Source organism: Sander vitreus, chromosome 13 (genome assembly GCF_031162955.1).
Source record: "Sander vitreus isolate 19-12246 chromosome 13, sanVit1, whole genome shotgun sequence".
NCBI lineage: Eukaryota > Metazoa > Chordata > Actinopteri > Perciformes > Percidae > Sander > Sander vitreus.
In genome coordinates, this window is record NC_135867.1 from 6,135,218 (window position 1) to 6,158,151 (window position 22,934).

At 38.9% G+C, this 22,934-nt stretch overlaps 2 protein-coding genes across 5 annotated transcripts; one reads left to right on the plus strand and one right to left on the minus strand.

Annotated features, from left to right (window-relative positions):
* Positions 1 to 32: 32 nt before the first annotated feature.
* On the minus strand, positions 33 to 18,288 carry gdpd4b (glycerophosphodiester phosphodiesterase domain containing 4b). 4 transcript variants are annotated; one of them, XM_078266288.1, is made up of 16 exons: positions 18,196 to 18,288; positions 12,371 to 12,575; positions 9,534 to 9,637; positions 8,611 to 8,704; positions 7,630 to 7,689; positions 6,510 to 6,608; positions 6,324 to 6,417; positions 5,504 to 5,649; positions 4,669 to 4,751; positions 3,614 to 3,764; positions 3,147 to 3,371; positions 2,077 to 2,234; positions 1,852 to 1,999; positions 1,077 to 1,159; positions 874 to 953; positions 33 to 258 (listed from the first exon to the last, which is right to left on the minus strand). In XM_078266288.1, the coding sequence occupies exons 2-16, from the start codon at positions 12,542 to 12,544 to the stop codon at positions 176 to 178; spliced, it is 1,782 nt and encodes a 593-aa protein (XP_078122414.1). In that variant the 5' UTR covers positions 12,545 to 12,575; positions 18,196 to 18,288; the 3' UTR covers positions 33 to 175. The 4 variants fall into 4 exon arrangements, with proteins under 4 accessions (XP_078122414.1, XP_078122412.1, XP_078122415.1 ...); XM_078266286.1 differs by lacking the exon at positions 18,196 to 18,288 and adding an exon at positions 14,639 to 14,958; XM_078266289.1 differs by lacking the exon at positions 18,196 to 18,288 and adding an exon at positions 13,510 to 14,106.
* On the plus strand, positions 18,058 to 21,862 carry LOC144527933 (aquaporin-11-like). Its single transcript, XM_078266291.1, has 3 exons — positions 18,058 to 18,775; positions 19,572 to 19,688; positions 19,968 to 21,862. The coding sequence occupies exons 1-3, from the start codon at positions 18,187 to 18,189 to the stop codon at positions 20,075 to 20,077; spliced, it is 816 nt and encodes a 271-aa protein (XP_078122417.1). The 5' UTR covers positions 18,058 to 18,186; the 3' UTR covers positions 20,078 to 21,862.
* The last annotated feature ends 1,072 nt before the right edge of the window (positions 21,863 to 22,934 follow it).

Below are 22,934 nucleotides of genomic sequence, written 5' to 3' on the forward strand. Positions count from 1 at the left end.
CATAAGGCAAAAAAGGACAGTGTTCTTTGTCATAAATATGGAAATACAACATTTATTATAAAGTACCAGGTCTGTAAAACTACCATTTGTCATTTTTACACTTCAGTTTTTGTTCAAATTAAACATACTGTATGTGTTAATTATTGATGCCAAGTATGCCTCTCAGAGGCAGACTTTAGTGCTCAGTGACGGTTGCCAGGTTGGGCATCTTCTCTGCTTGGGAGTAGCCGCTGGAGACTGACCATATATCACTCATTTCTGTAATGGGAGTTAAGAAACAGAAGGTAAGGTTTATACGTTTAAGTACTAGTAGTAAAGTATGTACAAAAAAATCCAAGTATAGTATGTCATAAAAAAGTCATAGTATAGTAAGTCATAAAAAAGTCATAGTATAGTAAGTCATAGTATAGCATGTCATTAAAAGTCATAAAAAAGTCATAGTACGTCATAAAAAAAAAAAAAAAGTCATAGTATAGTATGTCATAAAAAAGTCATAGTATAGTGAGTCATAAAAAAGTCATAGTATAGCATGTCAGTAAAAGTCATAGTATGTCATAAAGTCAAAAAAGTCATAGTATAGTATGTCATAAAAAGTAAAACTAAGTCATATAGTATGTCATAAAAATGTACAATAGTATGTCATAAAAAGGTAAAAAAAAATTGTTTAGTATGTCATAAAAAGTAAAAAAAAATATAATAAGTCATTGTGTAGTATGTCAAAAAAAAAAGTCATAGTATGTCATAAAAAGTCATAGTATATGTGAATATGTGTCATGAAAAGTCTGTGGAAAAACCTGGTGTGTTAGCTATAAAATAAGAAAAGTCTCCCCTCTTTGATTTTACCTTTTATCACATTTCTTTACAGTTGCTTACCGGTTTTGAACTTGCTATAAGTGCTGTTATCCAGTGTGATTTTGCTGCCTGAGCAGAAAGCCAGTCCTCGCTCTCGCCACCTGCCAGAAAACACAACACGATGTGACCGATATCATTGCTACATCAACATATTATTCAGATTGCAGACAGGTAAGGATGTCCTGCTAACTGCCTTGTTTTTGAACTGTGTGTCTGTAATTCACCAGTGGAAGATGAAGATGATGGTGATCAGCACGAGGGACATCAGATCAGTGAGAATCCACATCAGGTTATACTCGTCTGGACTCTGAGAGACAAAGAGATAAGGGAAGTCAGTGTTTCATATGTAGACATTGTTTACATGTATAGGTAAATACATTTAGTGTCCTTTAAAAAGACCCCATTCTTGTACTTAAATAATAAACTTAAAATGTAAACTCTCCTCATGAAGAGAACATGTTTATTAATGATAAGCAAACAAGTTACTATTTGAACTCCTTTATCTACTGTTGGGTAGTTTAATCTACAGCAATGCATAATATTCTATAAAGATCATCATTTGTTTGTAGCGTTGCTGTCCTGTGAGAACCACGTATCTATAAATAGTCAACTTTTCATTTCTTCTTTCAAACAGCCTCGTTTTCAGCTTTGTGACGATGCATTTTCCAGCTGATCAAAGAGGCTTTTTAAAGACTTTATTTAGCTTAATTCTTTAAACACAAAAGGAACACTTCATCCTCCGGTTTATCACAAAAACATTCAAAATGAACATATCTGGTGATACATGGGTTTTCACTGGAAAGGAAGAGGATGAAAAACTGCCATCTAAGAAGTAAAGAAAGCTGTCAGACAAATGTAGTGGAGTAAAACGTATAGTATTTACCTCTGGGATGTAGTGAGTAGAAGTATAAAGAAGCAGAAAAACTCAAGTAGACATTTAAGGTACTTGTAATTTACTTGAATAAATGCACACAGTGTGGCTTGTAGTTGATGTGTTACCATGAGGAAGAGAGGGGAGCGCATGGTGCTGAGGAGCTGGGGCGCATCGGTGGTGACCGAATGGACTCCAGTACACCAGGCCAGAGAGAAGAGCCACGGCTGGCTGATCACATACAGGTTGGTGGTGATGTTCACTGCAGCGCACTCCCTGCACACAAGTGAGGAGACAAGTCCTGATGTGTCACAAAATACCAGGGGCCATCTTTCATACGCAGGCACACACACCTGGTGAGCTCAGTGGACATGGAGCTGTAGTGCAGGTTGAGTTTGACGATGTGGTCGCTCTGGAGCTCCTCTAGAGGGAGCCGCCTGCCTGATGTCTGCTGGAGCTCGGGATGGTTACTTTCGACAAAGGCCCGCCGATCTGACGGCAGCCACAGCACCTAGTGAATGACAAACACACACACACACACACACACACACACACACACACACACACACACACACACACACACACACACACACACACACACACACACACACACACACACACACACACACACACACACACAGTAAGCTCATCCTTTAAATCATTAACTGCTTTCTGTCAAATAAAACAAATTAAATTACAAGAATTCATAATGGAGTCTGGTGTGAGAAAATCTTTAAACAAGAAAGAACAGAACCTAATGCAGCTGACATGTACTTCACTACTCCTTGGTTCTAGTTAAAAGGTCTAGTGTGTAGGATTTAGGTGATTTAATGGCAGAAATGGAATATAATATTAATAACTACGTTTTCATTTCAGTCTAAAATTAAGAACCGTGTTTTCGTTAGCTTAGAATGAGCCCTTCATATCTACATATATAGGGAGTGGGTCGTCTTCCACGGAGTCCGCCATGTTGCACCCCCATGTTTCTACAGGAGCCCAGAACAGACAAACCAAACACCGGCTCTAGAGAGGGCTATTCATGTTTTCACATCAGTCAGCGTAGTTCTGTTCTCCTACACGCTTGGCACATGAAATAAGTGGTCCTATCCAAACCTCAACCAGCTCACGAGACATTTGCAAATTGTTGGTTACCATCTAGATACGACCGGGAGTGGACTAAATATTTTGTCATCCAGATGGGTAGAAGAGTCTTGGGGAACAGATGTTTAGCTATGTAAATTGAATGTGATGGTAACACATGAGAGGGTCAAAAACTGGAGCCCGAGGACTGCAGGTTAACACGCTAACCTTCGTGGTACAGGCCCCTGGAGCCAACAATGTGTCTCATTTTGTCATTATTTTGCTGACTTTAATATCCATTTGGTGGAGCATTATAAACTGGCGTAAAGGAGGACATACTGACCTGTGAGGAGTGAATGGAGGACTCGTTCTCGATAACATCCAGCGTGCGTTGGATCCAGGAGTCTCTGTATGGGTGACCACTGGGTGGACGGTAGAGGTCAAAGATCACCAGTTTGTCTCTCTGAGCTGCCAGCTGGAGGAAGGCCTGCAGGCTGCAGACACACTGCTTTCCTGCCTGCAGTCGCTCCTCTGTTCCCAGAAAGCCAGCTGTACCAAACGGATTGTGCTGGAAGGGACAACCATCAATATCTAATTATTACTGTGATAGAACATGCAGGCCACTATGTTCTTCATCTGCCGGCTGGTATTGTAGTACGGGTTGGATACTGCTCAGCCTGTGAAAATAGTTGTGTAATGTCTTTTATGGCTGTGGAGAAGCGGTGTCAGGTCTGAGAAAATAGCCAGCGACAAAAAAAACTCAGTACAGTAAATGTACTGCAGTACATTTACTATTGTTATGCGACTCACAGAGAGGAACCAGGCCCCTGCGTTCAGGTTCTCCAGCTCGGCCCAGGTGAACATGGCAGCCGGGGTGTCAGTCCGGTTGGGGAAAACCTGGTGGACGTTGGTGGTCCGTTGCAGGGTGTGGTCATGCATCAGGAAAGGCACCCCATCAACACTACAACCACAACATGACAAATTATTTCAAAAGTGTAGCCAAGAGAAATCTTAGTTTATTATTATAGATATTAAAAATAATGTTAAGTCTCAGGCTCTGTTTGAAATATCATACTAACATACTATCATACTAAGTATCAGTTTTTCATACATGGCTAAGTATGACGTAAAATTGAGTATGCCGTGCATTATGTCTGCATAGAATGTGGATTTGTGTACGCGAGAAATGCCCCGATGTATACTTGAGATTAGCAAGAATTTAGGCGTATGAGACGTTGAGTTTACTGGACATAGTCAACTGCCTGCAGCCAATGGCAGACGGTTAATATAATTTCAAAATAATAAACCGTTAAAATAATTACGAATGATGGCGAGTGATGTTAAGGTACAGTTAAGAGGTTAGTATGCGATTTCCCAGACCACCTCAGTTTCGGTCCAGACTGAAATATCTCAACAACTATTGGATGGACTGCCATCTTGTGCAATCATCAGGTCAAAATTAAAACGTGTCCAATTCTTTGGTTTATGACTAAATTCCTGTAAAACCGATAACATTTCCAACAGCTTCCGATGCACTGTGTTTAGTGCTAATTAGCAAATGTAAGCATGCTAACACGCTAAACTAAGAGGGATAACAAACATTACACCTGCTAAACATCGGCATGACATCACTGTCATTGTGACAGAATTTGCACCAATCTTAAATGTGTGTTAAACTGCACATTTGCATGTCACTTTATTCTACTTTTTAAATATAGAATCCAATTAAAAAGTTTGATCTGATTCACAGTCTACCTGTAGACAACCAGTATTGTATCAATCAATGACAATAAACATATCAAATATTTAATAAAAGGCCAATAATGCCCCATATATACACCATATACATTTAGCTGCTGACTGACCTGATAGTCACATCCGTCTCCAGACCTTCACTTCCTGCTTCAACGGCTTTCTCAAATGACATCAGTGTGTTTTCTGGAGCGAGCTGCAAATGGAGTTAAACACAATACATGATAACCAATACACCATCAGTACATTCACATGCAGTTGGTGCAGCAACTTGGAGCTGTAGTCAGTACATGTAGTTACTCTTTCAGTTAAAGTGTTAACATTTTGCAGAGCTAAAAAGGGGAAAGCATTGCTCCAAACAACTGCAACAGGAAGGATGTGAGCAAAACACAGAGCCACAAAGTATTCCCAAAACTATTTAGTATCACACTGCTTTGCATGGGATTTTGTCTCTTATCCACTTAAAATTTGCTCTTTGATATAAGAGTTTTGGTCATTTTTCTTGTGTGAAAAGATGCAGATTTTGCAGAATCATTTGAGAAATATAAATTGTAGCAAAACATGAATCCTCAACTATTATTTTTTTTTGTCATTTTTCCAAGCAAAAATGCTCAAATATTCTCTGGTTTCAGCTCCACAGTAAATAAAAAACCTCCAGCTTTTAGACTGCTGGTCGGATAAAACAAGCAATTTAAAAAGGCATCACATAAAGAAAATTATTGTTAGTTGCAGCCCTAAACCGGATTGAAATTGTTCATATATTGTTTATTCAATATCTAGAAGAAAAAAAAAAAAAAAAAATCAACATTTTCCATTTTCTTTGCATTTATGATCCAGTTCAGGGGACTGGAGTCTTACATCGGACTGGATCAGGAGACTCGTGCAGCGTAAAACAATCTGACCTAAAACATCCTGTCAAAAAGCTTGATAGTAACTGTTCTTGCTCACCATGGGTGCTCCTCTGTGGCCAATGAGGGCCGGTGCGGGGCCAAGGGTCCCGTCCTCTTTGATACAAGGAGAATACAAACCGAGGGGCACCAGGTAGAGGGCAGACAGGATGGACAGGTACACCCCCATGATCAAGCCCCGCCTTACTGAAACACAAACCCTGACTCTTGGTTCCAATGTGACTTTACTTGATAATCTCTTTTTAAAATCAAGTGACATGTTGACATGGTGGGATGATCCGTTTTTCAAGATACTGTCAATTGCTTCAGGATTATTCTCAAAACAATTAAAAGTAAAGTAAAACTGGTTCATTATTTATTTTTCTATTATTATAGGGAATAGTTCCGCATTTTGGAAAATATGTTTGTTTTCTTGCAGAGAGTTAGATGAGACAATTGAGTGTAAAATTGTCAATTTGTCGTTGAAACCGGTCAAGAAATAGTCCAGAGCATTACTCCCCAAAAAATGGTAAATTGTGATTTTTACAAAGGAATTTTTTTGTAAGGAATAAACAAACAAGAGACAACATGTTAATTAATAAGCTTTAGAGGGTTTTTAAAAGGTGCTGGTAGCTGGATTTTGTTACCTTTGATCAGGGCCAGGCTAGCCATTTCCTGTATTTGTGCTAAGCTAAGTTAACCACCTGCTGGCTCCAACTTTATATTTAGCATCTAACGCTCAGCAAGAAAGCAAATAATCATAGTTCCCTAAATGTCGAACTATTCCTTTAAGATCCAACATTTTTGCAGTCTAGAAAGAGTTTACTGAATTAACATCAACACAACTCTCAGCGAATCAAATGACAAACTGTGCACCTCACCTCTGCTGTTCATGCGAAAGAAATGCAAAGCTATCGGCCAAGCCAGCGCTGTCACCAGTATGACTCCACCAACATGTAAATAAGGTGCAGTTATCTGTAATCAGGACCCAAAACAAGATCTGGTATCAGGAGTGGAAACCCCACATAGAATATGTGAAGACTGATGGGAAGGAGGAGGAGGGTCACCTGGAAGGAAAGTAGTAAAGTCCTCAACTCTTCCCTCCACAGCTCAAATAAGAGGGCCGTGGCTACGATGGAGAACGTCAGACTCACCAGGATTCCAATCTGACAAACAGGAAACATGTCATCCATCCAAAAACGTTTGCAGTCATGGTTTGGGTTAATTAATCAAGTTCAACAAATGTGACAAATGTCACTGTTTCACATCTGTTGTATAATATTATAAATACATTTTACAATTCATTTGCATTGACTGCCAGACTTTTCTTTTTGGCTGCTGTCATTTAGTGGTTAATTAAGCAGCAGTGGTGGAGGAAGTATTCAGATCCTTCACTTAAGTACAAGTTCTAATACCACACTGTAAAATACTCTATTACAAGTAAAAGTCCTGCAATGAAAATGTCACTTAAGTATAATCAGGGAAATTTACTTAAAGTATAGTACATTTAAAGTATTAAAATGTCCCCTGTGACTGTTATACTATTAGAACTATTAACTAATGATTATGTTCATTATGGATTCTTCATTAATTGATTAATTGTTTGGTTAGTAAAAATTGTGAGAAATGGCATCAAAATTAGGCAGAAGCCCAAAGTGACACCTTGTCAATGTTTGTTTTGTCCAACCAACAGTCCAAACCTCAACATTATTACTGAGACATTACAATTATTAACATTATTAAGAGGAAAAGCAGCAAATCTTCACATTTGTGAAGCTGGAACCATGAAATGTTTTTGTATGAAAAATGACAAACTATCAAAAAACTGCCAATTAATTTTCTGTCGATCAACTAATCGTTTTAAAACCGTACATGAATAAACTGTTGGGTAGTTTTCATAATCATAATAATCATAGGCTCTTCATTCTTTATGTGTGCAAAAATCTTAATTTGTAGAGTAACTAGATAAATGTAGCTGAGTGAAAAGATGAATATTTTCCTCAGATGTAGTTGAGTAGATGGTAGGTATTTGTGGCGTCGTCACTGAACATGGATGAGCCATCAAAAAGCTGCTGTTACATCTTAAAACACAATCCTTAAACTGTCAGTGAAACTCTGAACTTTAAATAAATACATTGATTCAGCAGTCAATAAGAAAAGTGTGTGGGAGAGATAGAGAGCAGCTACCTTGTGACTCCAGTGTAAATAAAGCTGCTGGCCCTCTGACAACAAACACACAGCCAGCAGCTGCACAGAGGAGAGAGAGACACACACACGCGTAATCTGATCCTGTGATAAACTGTACAGAGTCATAGTATAACATCAGTATATCAGTATTCACAGCACAGACCGACCTTTAACTGCAGTACGTACAGAGATGCAAGATACAGGATTGTCTCTTGTAAACATTCCTGTTATCTTGTTTAGAGGAGTAGTTTGACTTTGTTTTGCCTTCTTGCGAGAGAGTTAAACTGAGAAAATCATGTCTGTACGCCAAGTATTGAGGCTATTAGCTTAGCTTCGCATAAAGACTGGTAGCAGGGGGAAACAGCTTGAGCTCAAAATGATACCTCCCAACACCTTTATAGCTCACTAATTAACACGTTATAACTTGTGCTTGATTTGTACACAAACATTGTCTTAGAAGCAGCTCTCAATGTAATGTAGTCCAGTACAATACCACCTTTAACTATGGCCTAAATAATAAACATATTTAATTTACACATTTCCAAAATATCACCAAAAACTGAACATTATAAACTTTGTAAAGGTAGAGATCATGGCTGAGCTGTTGAATTGCATAAGAGTGTACAGGTACGCTTAATAAAGTGGCCACTGAGTGTAGTTAAAGCATGTAATTCCTTTTTAATTATTTCTGTTTTGTGTATTGATAAAAGAAATGAGATGCAATGTGTTAATCAGTTATCTACAGATGTGTTGGTAGGCACATTCTTTAACTTTGGACAGAGCCAGGCTGTTTCCCCCTAATCGCCTCCTGGCTCTACTTATGAGCTTTTTTCCCAAAATGTCAAACTATTCCTTTTAACTCACACTAGAAACGGCACTGTATACACAAGAGCAGCGTAGTAAATATTAATTCAAACAAATGGCACTGACAAAACAAGATCCAAAAATACAAGTCAGACCCTCGGTGTTGTTTGGCCTCACCATGAGAATCGTGATGTAGGTGAAGAAGCCTGCAGCGATGACCAGCAGCACCACAGACCAAGGAAACCAGAAGCCCAGCTTCCCAAAGTTAAACCTGCAGCCGATTCAGAACCACACATAAAAAAAAACAGACTGTTAGGGATTTAAACCAGGATAAAACAATAAACACAGTAGATGTACAATGTCTGAAATCCAGTACATGCAGATAATGTAGATGACAGTTTTGAGATGCTAACTTCTTTTTCTTAACAGAGATTGTCTCAACGGTTTAAGGACAACAAAATGATCCAGTTGTCACCTCAATAAAAACACAATTTACCATACACTGGTGTTTGAGTGACAGCTGGCTCCATGGCCTCAACTGCTGCATTGTGCAAAAGGTGGGGAGCTAAACAATATTTCTATGCTCTGCTATGTTTAAATCTGATGATAAAAAATGATTCAAAGACTCATCTGGTATGGATTTCATTCAACAAATACCCCAAGATTTACCCCAAATTATTTTGGGGTAAACAGCAGGCCTTCTTTATGGCTATACCTGAGGTTGGATTACCAATAAGGCAAACAGGAGAGCTGGAGCCCAAGAGCTCCAGATTTACTGTGTGTTCTGGGCTAATATAATTGAAAATGTGTTCTTCTTGATTCTTGAACAGAGTCCCTGTGTCAAAATGTATTTTTAAGTCTTTAATTGTCTCAATTTTGTGCTTCTACATGCATGTTGCATATTCTTAAATTGTGTCCATTAAAATGGCCAAACCGCAAATCCGGAGCCAGTTAGTATAAAGCTGCACAGAGAGTGGGATAAACACAGGGTTAATACGCCCATGACTACCAATGTTTGCGTGTGCAGAGGTTACACATCCAATCAACATGTCGTTCACTTATGACCGCACTGAAATAACTGCAAGTATGACTCAACCCACCAGTCAAAGTCATTGTAGTCGTTCTTTGCTTGTCCCCAGAAGTAGAGAAACACCAGCGTTAAGCAGAAAGCCGCCACAAGCAGAGCAAAGCTCACAGCTTCCACCTGTCGACAGCAGAGACAAAAACATTAAACACAAGTTGATGTCCCCCCCGTAAATAAACAGCTGGTGTGTTTTTATTTATTTATTGCCTTGTTTCCATGGAGATGGACGACTGATCTTTGACCTCTATGGAGAGAACGGATTTAACAGGAAAGCTCTTTAGCGGCTTTACCGTTTGATTGTTTAAAAAAAAGCTCTGTACTCTGGTCTCCCTGTGCTCAATTCAGCATCAGTTCAAAAATGATGACAATGATGATGAAAATGAGACACAAGCTTTTAAAGTTGTATTTAATTCTTGTTCTGCATAGTTTGAAAACTTTCTACTTGGTGACTTGAAATTGATAGCATCTTTGCATCAGGTTAACTATCAATTTAGATACAGTGGGGAGAACAAGTATTTGATACACTGCCGATTTTGCAGGTTTTCCCCACTTACAAAGCATGTAGAAGTCTGTAATTTTTATCATAGGTACTCCAACTGTGAGAGACGGAATCTAAAACAAAAATCCAGAAAATCACATGATGATGATGATTTTTAAGTAATTAATTTGCATTTTATTGCATGACATAAGTAATTGATACATCAAAAATGTAGAACTTAATATTTGGTACAGAAACCTTTGTTTGCAATTACAGAGATCATACGTTTCCTGTAGTTCTTGACCAGGTTTGCACACACTGCAGCAGGGATTTTGGCCCACTCCTCCATACAGACCTTCTCCAGATCCTTCAGGTTCCGGGGCTGTCGCTGGGCAATACGGACTTTCAGCTCCCTCCAAAGATTTTCTATTGGGTTCAGGTCTGGAGACTGGCTAGGCCACTCCAGGGCCTTGAGATGCTTCTTACGGAGCCACTCCTTAGTTGCCCTGGCTGTGCGTTCGGGTCGTTGTCATGCTGGAAGACCCAGCCACGATCCATCTTCAATGCTCTTACTGATGGAAGGAGGTTGTTGGCCAAGATCTCGCGATACATGGCCCTATCCATCCTCCCCTTAATACGGTGCAGTCGTCCTGTCCCCTTTGCAGAAAAGCATCCCCAAAGAATGATGTTTCCACCTCCATGCTTCACGGTTGGGATGGTGTTCTTGGGGTTGCCCTCATCCTTCTTCCTCCAAACACGGCGAGTGGAGTTTAGACCAAAAAGCTCTATTTTTGTCTCATCAGACCACATGACCTTCTCCCATTCCTCCTCTGGATCATCCAGATGGTCATTGGCAAACTTCAGACAGGCCTGGACATGCGCTGGCTTGAGCAGGGGGACCTTGCCTGCGCTGCAGGATTTTAATCCATGATGGCGTAGTGTGTTACTAATGGTTTTCTTTGAGACTGCGGTCCCAGCTCTCTTCAGGTCATTGACCAGGTCCTGCCGTGTAGTTCTGGGCTGATCCCTCACCTTCCTCATGATCATTGATGGCCCACGAGGTGAGATCTTGCATGGAGCCCCAGACCGAGGGAGATAGACCGTCATCTTGAACTTCTTCCATTTTCTGATAATTGCGCCAACAGTTGTTGCCTTCTCACCAAGCTGCTTGCCTATTGTCCTGTAGCCCATCCCAACCTTGTGCAGGTCTACAATTTTATCCCTGATGTCCTTATACAGCTCTCTGGTCTAGGCCATTGTGGAGAGATTGGAGTCTGTTTGATTGAGTGTGTGGACAGGTGTCTTTTATACAGGTAACAAGTTCAAACAGGTGCAGTTAATACAGGTAATGAGTGGAGAACAGGAGGACTTCTTAAAGAAAAACTAACAGGTCTGTGAGAGCCGGAATTCTTACTGGTTAGTAGGTGATCAAATACTTATGTCAAGCAATAAAATGCAAAGTAATTATTTAAAAATCATACAATGTGATTTTCTGGATTTTTGTTTTAGATTACGTCTCTCACAGTTGAAGTGTACCTATGATAAAAATTACAGACCTCTACATGCTTTGTAAGTAGGAAAATCTGCAAAATCAGTAGTGTATCAAATACTTGTTCTCCCCACTGTATATTGTAATATATTAAACTATCCAATAGTAAAACAGTTTTAATTAAATCTATCTTGACCATTTACAACATTAAAATGCTGCTTTATGTGTTCATTAGATTAGATTCAACTTTGTCATTGCACAGAGTGCAGGTACTGAGACAACGAAATGCAATTTAGCATCTAACCAGAAGTGCAAAAAAAGCAGTAAAGTGCAGAGTAATACGTCTAGTGGTAATATAAATGATAAATATAATAGACAGTAAGGGATAGTTATGCATCATTCATTTAATAATGTATAAAATATAACAAAACTCACAATTGTGCACAATAGGTACAGTACCTTTACATCTGATACAAGTATGTTTACTGTTAATACTTCTGTAGCTTTGTAAGTAAGTGTTGAAGGCAGGATTTGTACTATTAACTACTACTCAAGTAAAAGCACTGAAGGTTCACTCAGTGTGAACAAACACATTCTGTGCTGAATCCACACATGATTTCTTAAATTAAATATTTTGAAAACCAGGTTTAATGTATAGTTTTCCATCTTTCTTCAAACTTTTGTTTTGGTAAGACTGTAAAACACTTTTGAACAACATTTAGACCATCATGGCAAACTAAAACTCTTGTTTAAACTCTCTTCCTTAAACCAACCAGTGCGGGTTCATTAACTCTGCACCAAAATGTAATCAAAACAGCACCACATTGAGAGATCATTAAGACACCGACTGGACCAGATGTGGCCGGTGCACTGCTCGTTCTCTCACCTTGTTGCAGCAGCAGTCTCCCGGCTGAGTGGAGCCCTTTTCATAGCGTCTCCACTGGCAGCCGTACAGACCAGACAGACATGACACTAAAGACTGGTGCTCGTAGCGCCGAAGCAGTTTAGCTCGAAGACCACGCAGCTGGCCGAACTGCTGCTGGGATAACATGGACGCCATGGCTCACACACACTCTGACACAGCATCAATCCTGCTCACACAAAAACACAACACAGTCATACTGGATCTCTAATAAAATATCACTACAATACTCCCAGTGTTAGAATGTAACTAAGTACAATGTACATTTACTGTTCTTGAGAAAAAAATTGAAGCACTCGTCTTTTTTTTCATGCTACTTTCTACTTCACTAAACCTCAGGAGGGAAACTTTCTACTTCACTACATTTGTCTGACAGCTTTAGTTACTTCACAAATTAAGATTTTTTTTGCACAAAATTTATAAAGATCTTATAAAATATGAAGTTTTGTCATAAATTAAACTACCATACAATTAGTAAAATTGACAGAATTGACAGATAATAAAAATAATTAGTTTAAAATGAGCCCCACATCAACCAACTAGTAAACTCCTGATTTTACATGAATACATGAGTAATAATAATCTAATCAAGGCAACATTGTGTGTTAGATTATTGAACAGAGTTTGGCTATTGAACGCTTTCTCAGACTGCAGACAGTCCTGTTGTGCAATATCAATGTTCATTACATTTTCTTATTTTATAGTTGCTTTATTACAGAATATTTATTTTTCTTTTGTTTTTGAGTGTGTGAAACATGAGCTTATAATCTTCAACAGTTACAAACAGGCAGGTGGCTGCAACAGAAGTACAAACTACAGTAATCAGTAGTTTACAGATGCTACAACCATATAATAGTATACATTTTTCAGCATTGGATATTTTTACATTTTCCTGATTATACTTATATATTTTTTACTTTCAATGCATCTGAGTACTTCCACCACTAAATTCTCCTACACAGTGGGCTTATGATACTTTCATACAGAACAAAGTTTATTAATAAGTATTTTTCTTTAATTATGTCATCTTTATATTATATTTCTGTGCAGACTTGAAACCTAACAAATATATACACAAAAGTAAGTATAAAATCTTAAATTACCTTTAAATCTCGGATTGCTTGCAATAACCAACCTCGGTTACCAAGTCTCAGCAGGACATACTGTATGTTGAAACATGGCTAAGCCAAAACTCAGTTATTGTAGGGCTATTGTTAGTTTGTTTTTGTTCTTTTGAGCAGGAAATTACCAGAAATATCGTCATAGCTTCCCAGAGAAGTCTCAGATTTAACCCTGACCTCCTCGGTTCGTTTTGTCTTTCACCGTCAAGTTTCTTCACATATGGTGTGTTTCAGGTCATCATCTTTGCTGGAGAACAAAGGACAGCTCAGCTAGTTGTAATCCTCCTTTACTGATGGATTACAATTATACTTTTATTGCAATTTACTTAAAGATGATTGTGCATACACAGTGTCGTATCAGTGTCATAAAGTGTAGCGACGTTACAGTTTAAAGCCTAAATCAGCATGAGACATGGCATCTGTAAACAATTACTGTAGTTTGTACTTCTGTTGTCGTAAATTATGTATTCCCGTCTTTGTGCTAGCTACCTCCTGCCATGTTGTTACCTGTTGAGAGAGATTATAAAGCGGTTTTACACAAACTATTAAAATATCAAGATCCATAACCATCATTAATGCATAACAGGATTGTTTGGAGTCTGAGAAAAACAAGGCGTTCAATAGCCAAACTCTATTCAATAATTTAACACACAATGTTGCCTTGCTTATCGGCATCAACAGAACAGAATTTAAGACTGACACCCTGTCGTTCTGCTGATAAATTCCGCACGAATGCATGCTCGTCAAACGTTTCATTGCAATTATAATTTGAATATCTGGTTTCACCTTCATTCACCCGTAAAAATAAAATGTAATGTGTTGTAGGCTACGTTAGCCGAATTAAAGTCGGAATCAGTATCATTTATAAAACAGTTGATGATGTATAACCAGTCTATCCGCCTTGGCCAGAAAGCATGATGATAACAATTGACCGATTTGTATAATGACGTCTGGTGGTCCGCTCAGCATAAAAGAAAGAACGGGACCTGCTAGAGCTAAAGCATAAGCTGCTCATCATCCCCAAATAAACATCGATGCTACAACACGTTCAGTATCTCCGGTGTCACTAGATATTATTTTAATATCAACATGTTGCGTCCAGGTATTCTACCTCCAGGTAATCCTCCAGAGAAGACGCAATGCGCTGTTCTTCCTCGGTTTCCCGGTGTACAGAAAGTAGCCTCTGATGATGAGGATGTCAAGCTAACCAGAGTTACCTACACGAGTACCTGAAGCTACATGATTTGTCTTCAAGAAGTACAGACCCAAGATTTGACTTGAACTTTATATGGCAAAATATAATGATGTAACGTTACTGGACATTTCAAAGTAACCGTTAACTAAAATGATGACTATTTGCCAACTCAATACATAATTTCACTGTAAAATGTAAGATTCACTAAATGCAACAAACATTTATTTTGAAAATTGTCGCGGAAATTAATATATTGTCAATTCTGTGCTGCTTCACACAAGTTCCTGTTGATGCCCAACACCTGTTTCACCGACCACCTGTTGCCACAGTGACGCAAACACACTGTAACATCAAGGGAAGATGGATTTGTATAACTTTATTGAAACCAAAAATGAAATCATAAGCGAGCCGACGGTGCAGTGTGGGTAACTGACAATAGTATACACAGTCATATTACACCCATTAAATTGTCTAAAACCTTAAGTAATCACCCCTTCTTTTATATCAATTGACGGCATTTTGCTTCAATTATTATTATGACGCTTGAGCTGTGTAATAACATATACTCCTCTCACATACACACTCTTAAAGTGTGTATTAAAGTGAGCTTGTTTAGCAATTGCATTGCCTTGAATATGTAATCAATTGCTTTAGAATAATACACTCTTAAAGTGTATAAAAGGTTAAATCTTTTATCATTTAAAAGTGCTATGCTCATTTTCAGGTTCATAATTGTATTTAGAGGTTGTACCAGAATAGGTTTATGTGGTTTAATTTTCAGAAAACACCATCTTTTTGTTGTACTGCACATTGCTGCAGCTCCTCTTTTCACCCTGTGTGTTGAGCTCTCTGTTTTAGCTACAGAGTGAGACATCTCACTTCTGTAACATCGCAGAGTCGCACATGCTCAGTGAGTTTACATACATTTATATACCATAAAATAAGCAAGCTAAATATCTTTATAACAAATGTAGTTCATCCTTGATTCTCGTCTTCTGTGTTATCAATCACCTCGTATTCTAATGGCCTGAGAGCCAGAACATATGAATTTGTCTATTACACAAGCCTTGGATGAATAAAGGCCTTGGGTGAAACATGTGAGCGAACACCAAGGATGACTACAACAGGCTTTTCAGTACATAATGCAGGGACGTCGTTAGGCCTATTTTAGGGGGGCTGAAGCTACCCCAATATTTTCCTAAGCCCCCCCAAATCATAAGAAAAATAATTTAAAAAAAAAAGTGTATACAGTGCACTCTGTACCACTCACTACAAGTAGCTGCAGGTTTTATCTCATCTAATCGCAAATCTTTGGTCTGAACTTGCTACTGCACACAGTAAATTATTAAGTAAGCAAGTAAGTAAACAATAAGCTGGACTGGACTAGACATGCCGAGGCTGTCTACAAAAAGGGCCAAAGTCGACTCTTTTTCCTCAGGAGGCTGAGGTCCTTTAACATCTGTCGGACGATGCTGAGGATGTTCTATCAGTCTGTTGTGGCCAGTGCTATCTTCTTCGCTGTCACATGCTGGGGCAGTGGGATGAAGGTTGCAGACACCAACAGACTGAACAAACTGATCAGGAGGGCTGGTGATGTCGTGGGGGAGGCGCTGGACACATTGGCGACCGTGGCTGAGAGGAGGATGCTGTCCAGGCTTCAGTCCATCTTGGATAATGTCTCACACCCTCTCTACGACACACTGGCCCAGCAGAGGAGCACCTTCAGCAGAAGACTCCTCTCACCCAGATGCACCACAGAGCGCCACAGGAAATCTTTGCTGCCTGTGGTCATTAAACTTTACAACGCCTCCCTCAGAGAGTCACACACCCCCTCTCTGTAATCATCTCATACATAGACAACCACTTCTCTTTTTTATTGCACAATTTGCACATTAACATTGTACATTTCATATTTTATACATTACTGTATATTTGTTTTATTATATAGGTTAAAAGTCTGGATAATATATGTTGTTTGTATATGCTGTTTGTATACCTGGAGTGGTAACAAAAATAATTTCCCCCTGGGATTATTAAAGTATTTCTGATTCTGAAGTAAGTTGTTGTTAATGACTTTTACTTGCTCAACTTTAGCTACGTTTACTTGAGGTAAAGATAAAAGGGATATTTTAGTTGGATATGGAAAACAATAGTAATAGTGTAAATGAGTGAAATATGTTAAGTTTTAATGCCACACTTGCAAGCGGGAAACAGCCAACCAAGGCTCAGGCTGCGTGTGCATAGAACTTTTTCATACAAGCGGTTTTTGTAGGCTATATCAAAATGCCTCCCTGAATGGGAGACTGTGCCTTATTCTGTAATCAGAAAGTCTTTCTGTGTTCCTTGGTCTTGAATCTGACATCCTTGAATCAGACATCGTGCAGCTACTGTTTGATATGATAACATTGGATACACAGGCTCCGTCCTTGGAGGTTATGGTTTCTGCTTGCCAACAATAACACACAACTAATTAATAAAAGGATAGTTATACATTCCAATAGTGTTTTTCTATTACAGGCCGTAACTTTTAGTTTCCCAACACAAACTGCAGCCAGTATAGAAGACAGAACTTATTTACCGAAACATCACTACCAAGAATTCCAAAGAAAACATAAATATTTACATGGAAGAGCAAAATGTGTCCAGTGTACATGTAAACTGTAATGAGCTATTTCAAGTTAAAATGATGCCACCTGTGTAGCTCACTTGGTAGAGCGCGCGCCCATATTCAGAAGCTCAGTCCTCGATGCAGCAGCCGCAGTTTTGGTTCCGACCTGCGGCCCTTTACTGCCCCTCTCCCCTTTCATGTCTAAAGCTGTCCTGGCAGAAATAAAAGGCCTAAAAATGCCACACACAAAAATCTAAAAAGACAAATGCAGACCAGCCATTTGGTCCAGACTAAGTATCTCAACAACTATTAGCTAAATGGATTTTCATGAAACTTTGTATGCAGCTGCAGGAGGGACAATGTTTGTAAATGTTAACAATTCTTCACAAACAAGAAGTGGCAAGCCTAACTTGTTTACACGTTTAAGTACATTTATCTAAGTAGGTCTACTGTATTTTAAGTACACATTTGAGGGACTTGTATTTTACTTGAGTATTTCCTGTTTTGCTACTCCATTAGTTATTTAGCAGATTTAGATATATTTACCTGCTGCAATATTAAAAGAAATGTGTATATTAATTCCTACACTGTAATAAGTAGGCCTACTACCACCACTGTTTGTAGTTGGGTGAATCGACTCCTTAGCAAGAGCTGCTACCTCGAGCGATTCATGATTGCCCTTTTATTTCGAAAGCATCACTGCTTTGCTTCCCGTTTCATTGCGCGCGGTTTGACGCAGCTGCGGCAGCGTGCAGCAACTTTGACGTCAAAAGAGATGGAACGTTAAGTCGATACTTTAAAGTTACCCAGCGTTAGGACCTGTTTGTACCAAAGGTCGGTGTGAACAGCCGGAGATATGACTGACCTGTACGTTTCATTGGCGGTGTTGGGAGCTGCGGTGCTTCTCAGCGAGGCGATCCGGCGGACAGCAGCGAGTCTTTTCCCTGGAGCCTACTGGGTTTACCTCCTGGAAGCGGCGTCCACCTTCCAGCTCTGTTGCTGCACTCATGAACTCAAACTGCTGGGTGAAACGGCCCGGCTGGAGTTGCCGGTCGGCCTGACCCTCACATACACCATGACGGTTATCCACTTATTAACTTTCCGGGAAGCGACGTGCAACCCCAGCGGGGCTCTGGAGGGCTTTTTCCGCGGGACTAGCAGCACCAGGGCGGCCGTCGTTATAGCCTGCCAGTTCGGAGCTGCGGTCGCCGCGCAGTTTTTCGCATCCTCCGTTTGGTCGCTGGGTCTTTCCGACATCCACATCAGGCACCAGAGGTTCGGGTTCCGATGCTTCGACCCCCTCGGTGGGACTCTGCTGGAGGCCGCGGCCGTTGAGCTGGGCTGCGCCTTCATGGTCCAAGCTGCCGCCATGCACGTCCACAAACTGGACCAAAAACTTCGAGCTCACTTCATCGCTGCTGTCATCACTGCTCTGGTTTACGCAGGTGTGTTGATTTACCGCTTTGGAGGAGGGTCTGGCAAAGCGAGACTATAATACCGCGGTTTACCTGCGACCAAGGCTGAAACTAACCAACGTGGTTTGATTTAAATGTTTATAGAGCTGCAAAGATTAATCGATTAGTTGTCAACGCTTAAATTAATCGCCAACTATTTTGATAATCAATTAGTCGGTTTGAGTAATTTTTTTTAAGACAAAAGTAAAAATTCTTTGATTCCAGCTTCTTAAATGTGAATATTTCTAGTTTCTTCTCTCCTCTGTGACAGTAAACTGAATATATTTGAGTTGTGGACAAAACAAGACATTTGAGGACGTCATCTTGGGCTTTTGGGAAACACTGATCCACAGTTTTCACCATTTTCTGACATTTTAGAGACCAAACAACTAATTGATTAATCGAGAAAAAAACATCAACAGATTAATCAACAGATTACTCAACTATGAAAATAATCGTTAATTGCAGCCCTAAATGTTTATAAAACTATACAAGAAGAAAACTTACATTTAATAATAATAATAATAGCCTAATACAATAACAATAAAATAGAAGACAGTAAAACTAATAACACTGGCAAATTTACAATGATGTTGAACGATGTTCATGAATAGGCCTACATAAATAAATATTCAATAGTTCCTTCCGGAAACTTTCTTGGACATCAAGAAATTACAGACTAGTTAAATACAGCCTTCCTGTGCTGGGTACTTGAAGGTGACAGGGTATAGAGAATGGAACCACAGCTTATTTTTGACCCTCTGTCGTTTCTCTCCCTCCTGTGCAGGTGGAAGTATTTCAGGAGCTGTTTTTAACCCTGTCCTGGCCTTCTCCGTCCAGTTCCCCTGCAGCGGCCACACCTACCTGGAGTACTGCTTTGTCTACTGGCTGGGACCAGTCTTGGGTAAGGAGCAGAAGAAGTGGAGTTTATTTGTTACTTTTGGACAAAGCCAGGCTAGCTGTTTCCCCTCTGTTTCGAGTCTTTGTGCTAAGCTAAGCTAACTGGCTGAAGCTTCATATTTAACACACAGGCTAGCAGTGTTATGTTATTTATGATGTCGGCTGTGTCCTCTATATTTGTTAGTTGTTTTGTGATTCATACCTTAAATATCTTTGCAAAAGCCTGATTGGCTCCAATATGTACACCATAGTGTAACCGCCTGTGTCTTCCATGTGTCCCCAGGCGTGGTGAGCTGCATCCTGCTGTTCGAGAAGATCATTCCTTTCCTCTCTGGAAAGAGTACCATTGGGCTGGACATCCCTGCTGTCCAGAAACAAAAGAAGACACAGTAGCAGCAGTGATGTCACGTGAGGACTGGCCAAGTTTGTTTCTTAAGCTTTGTATTCCACATGTCTGGGTGGATAATACCAGTATACATTTTAAGACAAAAAGTTTTACTACACATATTATCATTATAGCACAATAAGGCCTATGACTTCTGGGAGGTTACAACAAAGCTGTAATTGAACAGACAGCAGGCAAACTCATCAGTGGGTTCAGCTCTTCATTTGCAAATTTACACGTAAAAGTGTTTAAAAGTCAGAAAAAATACGATCTGTATAATTACAGAACTTGGCTGAGAATCAGCATGTATTTAAGTATTTTAAGTTCTTGAGTATCAAACTAATCCAGTGATAGCTGTCTGTACATCCATGGGTACAATGCAAACAGGAACTGCTAATAGCAAATTGGGCATACTTTTAATGGTGTTATGGGACAGCTAATACATTTGGCTGTGTTTGAAGTGATATTACAAACCTCACCTGGTTGAGTGTGCGCCCCACGTAAAAAGACTCAGTCCTTACTGCAGCAGCCACAGGTTAGATTGCGACCCATGGCCCTTTGCTGCATGTCATCCCGTTCTCTTTCTCCTTTCCTGTAATCAGCTGTCCTATCAAATAAAGGCCTAAAATGCCCAAAAAATAATCTAAAACATTATAGTACTGACAGTATCAGTCAGATGCAAAAATCATACCAAAGATATCATCTTAATTTCAGTTTGATTTAAAAATTACATTTCTATCATTCTCATAAATTAATTTTTGCCAAATGTTTTTCATATGAAGACTGTCAAAAAGCACAACACTATAGAAGAAGTGTATCTAACCAAGGTTTAATATTGAAATGTATATTTATTTGTTCTGAAACTGTAATTCACTGCTACTATCGCTACTTTACATTAAACTGCAGCTGCATGATCAAATGAGATGATGAGATAGAAAGATGAATATAAGTGGTTAATATGCAGATAGGTATGACATTACAGCCACTTAAGTTTATCAGTTTCTCTACGCACTTAGATTTATGAACCCATTTATTGTCACTGTATTTAACTTTTATAAGTGCACCCAGTGGGACAGAAGACATCTCAATTCCCACAGTCCAAGTGACATTCCTAAATAAATACATAAATACACACTAACCAAAACCATTACTGATAAAAGTGACGTTTAGTGTTATGTGTGGAAAAAGAACTGATTTTAACTACTTTGCAGTAAGGGAAGGCAGCCTCACTAGTACAGCACATTTTAGCAACAAGGTAATTCAAATAGCTTTACATCAAACATTAAAGAGCATTTTAAAACAAGTAAAAGAAAACTGGATTTCACTGCTTATGTTTAGATGACCAAAGCTTTAACTTGTTCAATCTTTACGTTTTCCTGCATAAATCATGTTTGACAATGTTAAGCTGATCATTCTACTGTCTGTCTCCAATATTGGTAAAGTTAAAAGTATACTAGTGTAATATTTGCGTTGGATACTGTTGAAATTGTATCTAGTTTTTGGGACATCACTTAATCTTTTCTCTGTTAAAACTGCAGCAACTTCCATTTCTCTGTGAACCAAGGACAAAATAATTTACAACTTTAATACCTCTAGAGTCTGGATGATAATAATGCATCTTGTTTCTTGTATTATGAATAATTTAAGTATGTGAATAAAGATACATTTCTGACTCAATGTCGGTCAACAAAATGTACAGTTTATTTAAAATAACAGATTTTGTATAGTGTTGCAATTTAAATGCATTTGTAATATCTTGTGTAAAATATTTTTGATTAAAATATATTTTTAAAAGCTTCATATTTTATGATTGTCATTGTGTTTACAAAGTTTGTATGCTTCAAAAAAGTTATTTAGTTTTTTTTTTTTATTTCCTTGACAATTATCAATTTCAATTTAATTATGTATATTTTATATATGCTGTTCCTTTATATACTGGCTATATGTACAGGCTATTCTGGATAGTTTGTGGATTTACCCCTGGGGATCAGTAAAGTCCTATTGATATAATGTATTTGTTGATTTGTATTTTTAATCTGTAACTAGTAACTAAAGTTGTTAAATAAATGTAGTGGAGTAAAAAGTACAATATTTGTCTCAGATGTAGTATAAAGTAGCAGAAAATGGAAATACAGCTATAGGGCACAGCTTTAGTCTTGTTAATAGTTTTTGGACAACAACGGTGGTCTATTTGTTGAATGAAACACTTAAACCAGTGAATGTAATTATATCTACAAAACCACAAAACGTGGACCAAGTTAATCTCATTTGCGGTCCTCAGGGAGGTTTGGATAATCCCATGAAGAAAAAGCCCATGAAATCCTGTCCACCTTCAGAGCGTTCGCCTGGTACTTTGGCCTGCATGGTATCTGTTACACAACCTGACCTTTGTGCCCTCTCCTCCTCCCCCTTCCTTTTTTACGCTCATGTCTGACTCAGCCAAATACCAAACTAAAAGAGCTCTGTCTGTTCATACTGCAGCATAAATAACATTTAACACATAAACGACATATGACAAACATGACACAGACCCCATATGGCTGGTTAACAGGAATACATCAAAGAGAACTGCACCACGCTGCATCAATGCTTCACTGGGCTGCTAATGCATGCTGACAGCCTCTACTGGCAGCAGTGGTGGAAGAAGTACTCAAATCCTTCACTTAAGTAAATACACTAATACAACACAAGTACAACAACAATACTCCACTACAAGTGAAAGTCCTGCATTCAAAACCTTTCTTAAGTCAAAGTATGCATCAGCAAAATATAGTTATAGTATAGTCATATATAGTATGTAAAATGTTCCCTGTCAGTGTTTTATGATGTTTCTGGATTAATATTACAGCTGCATTAATGTGTATG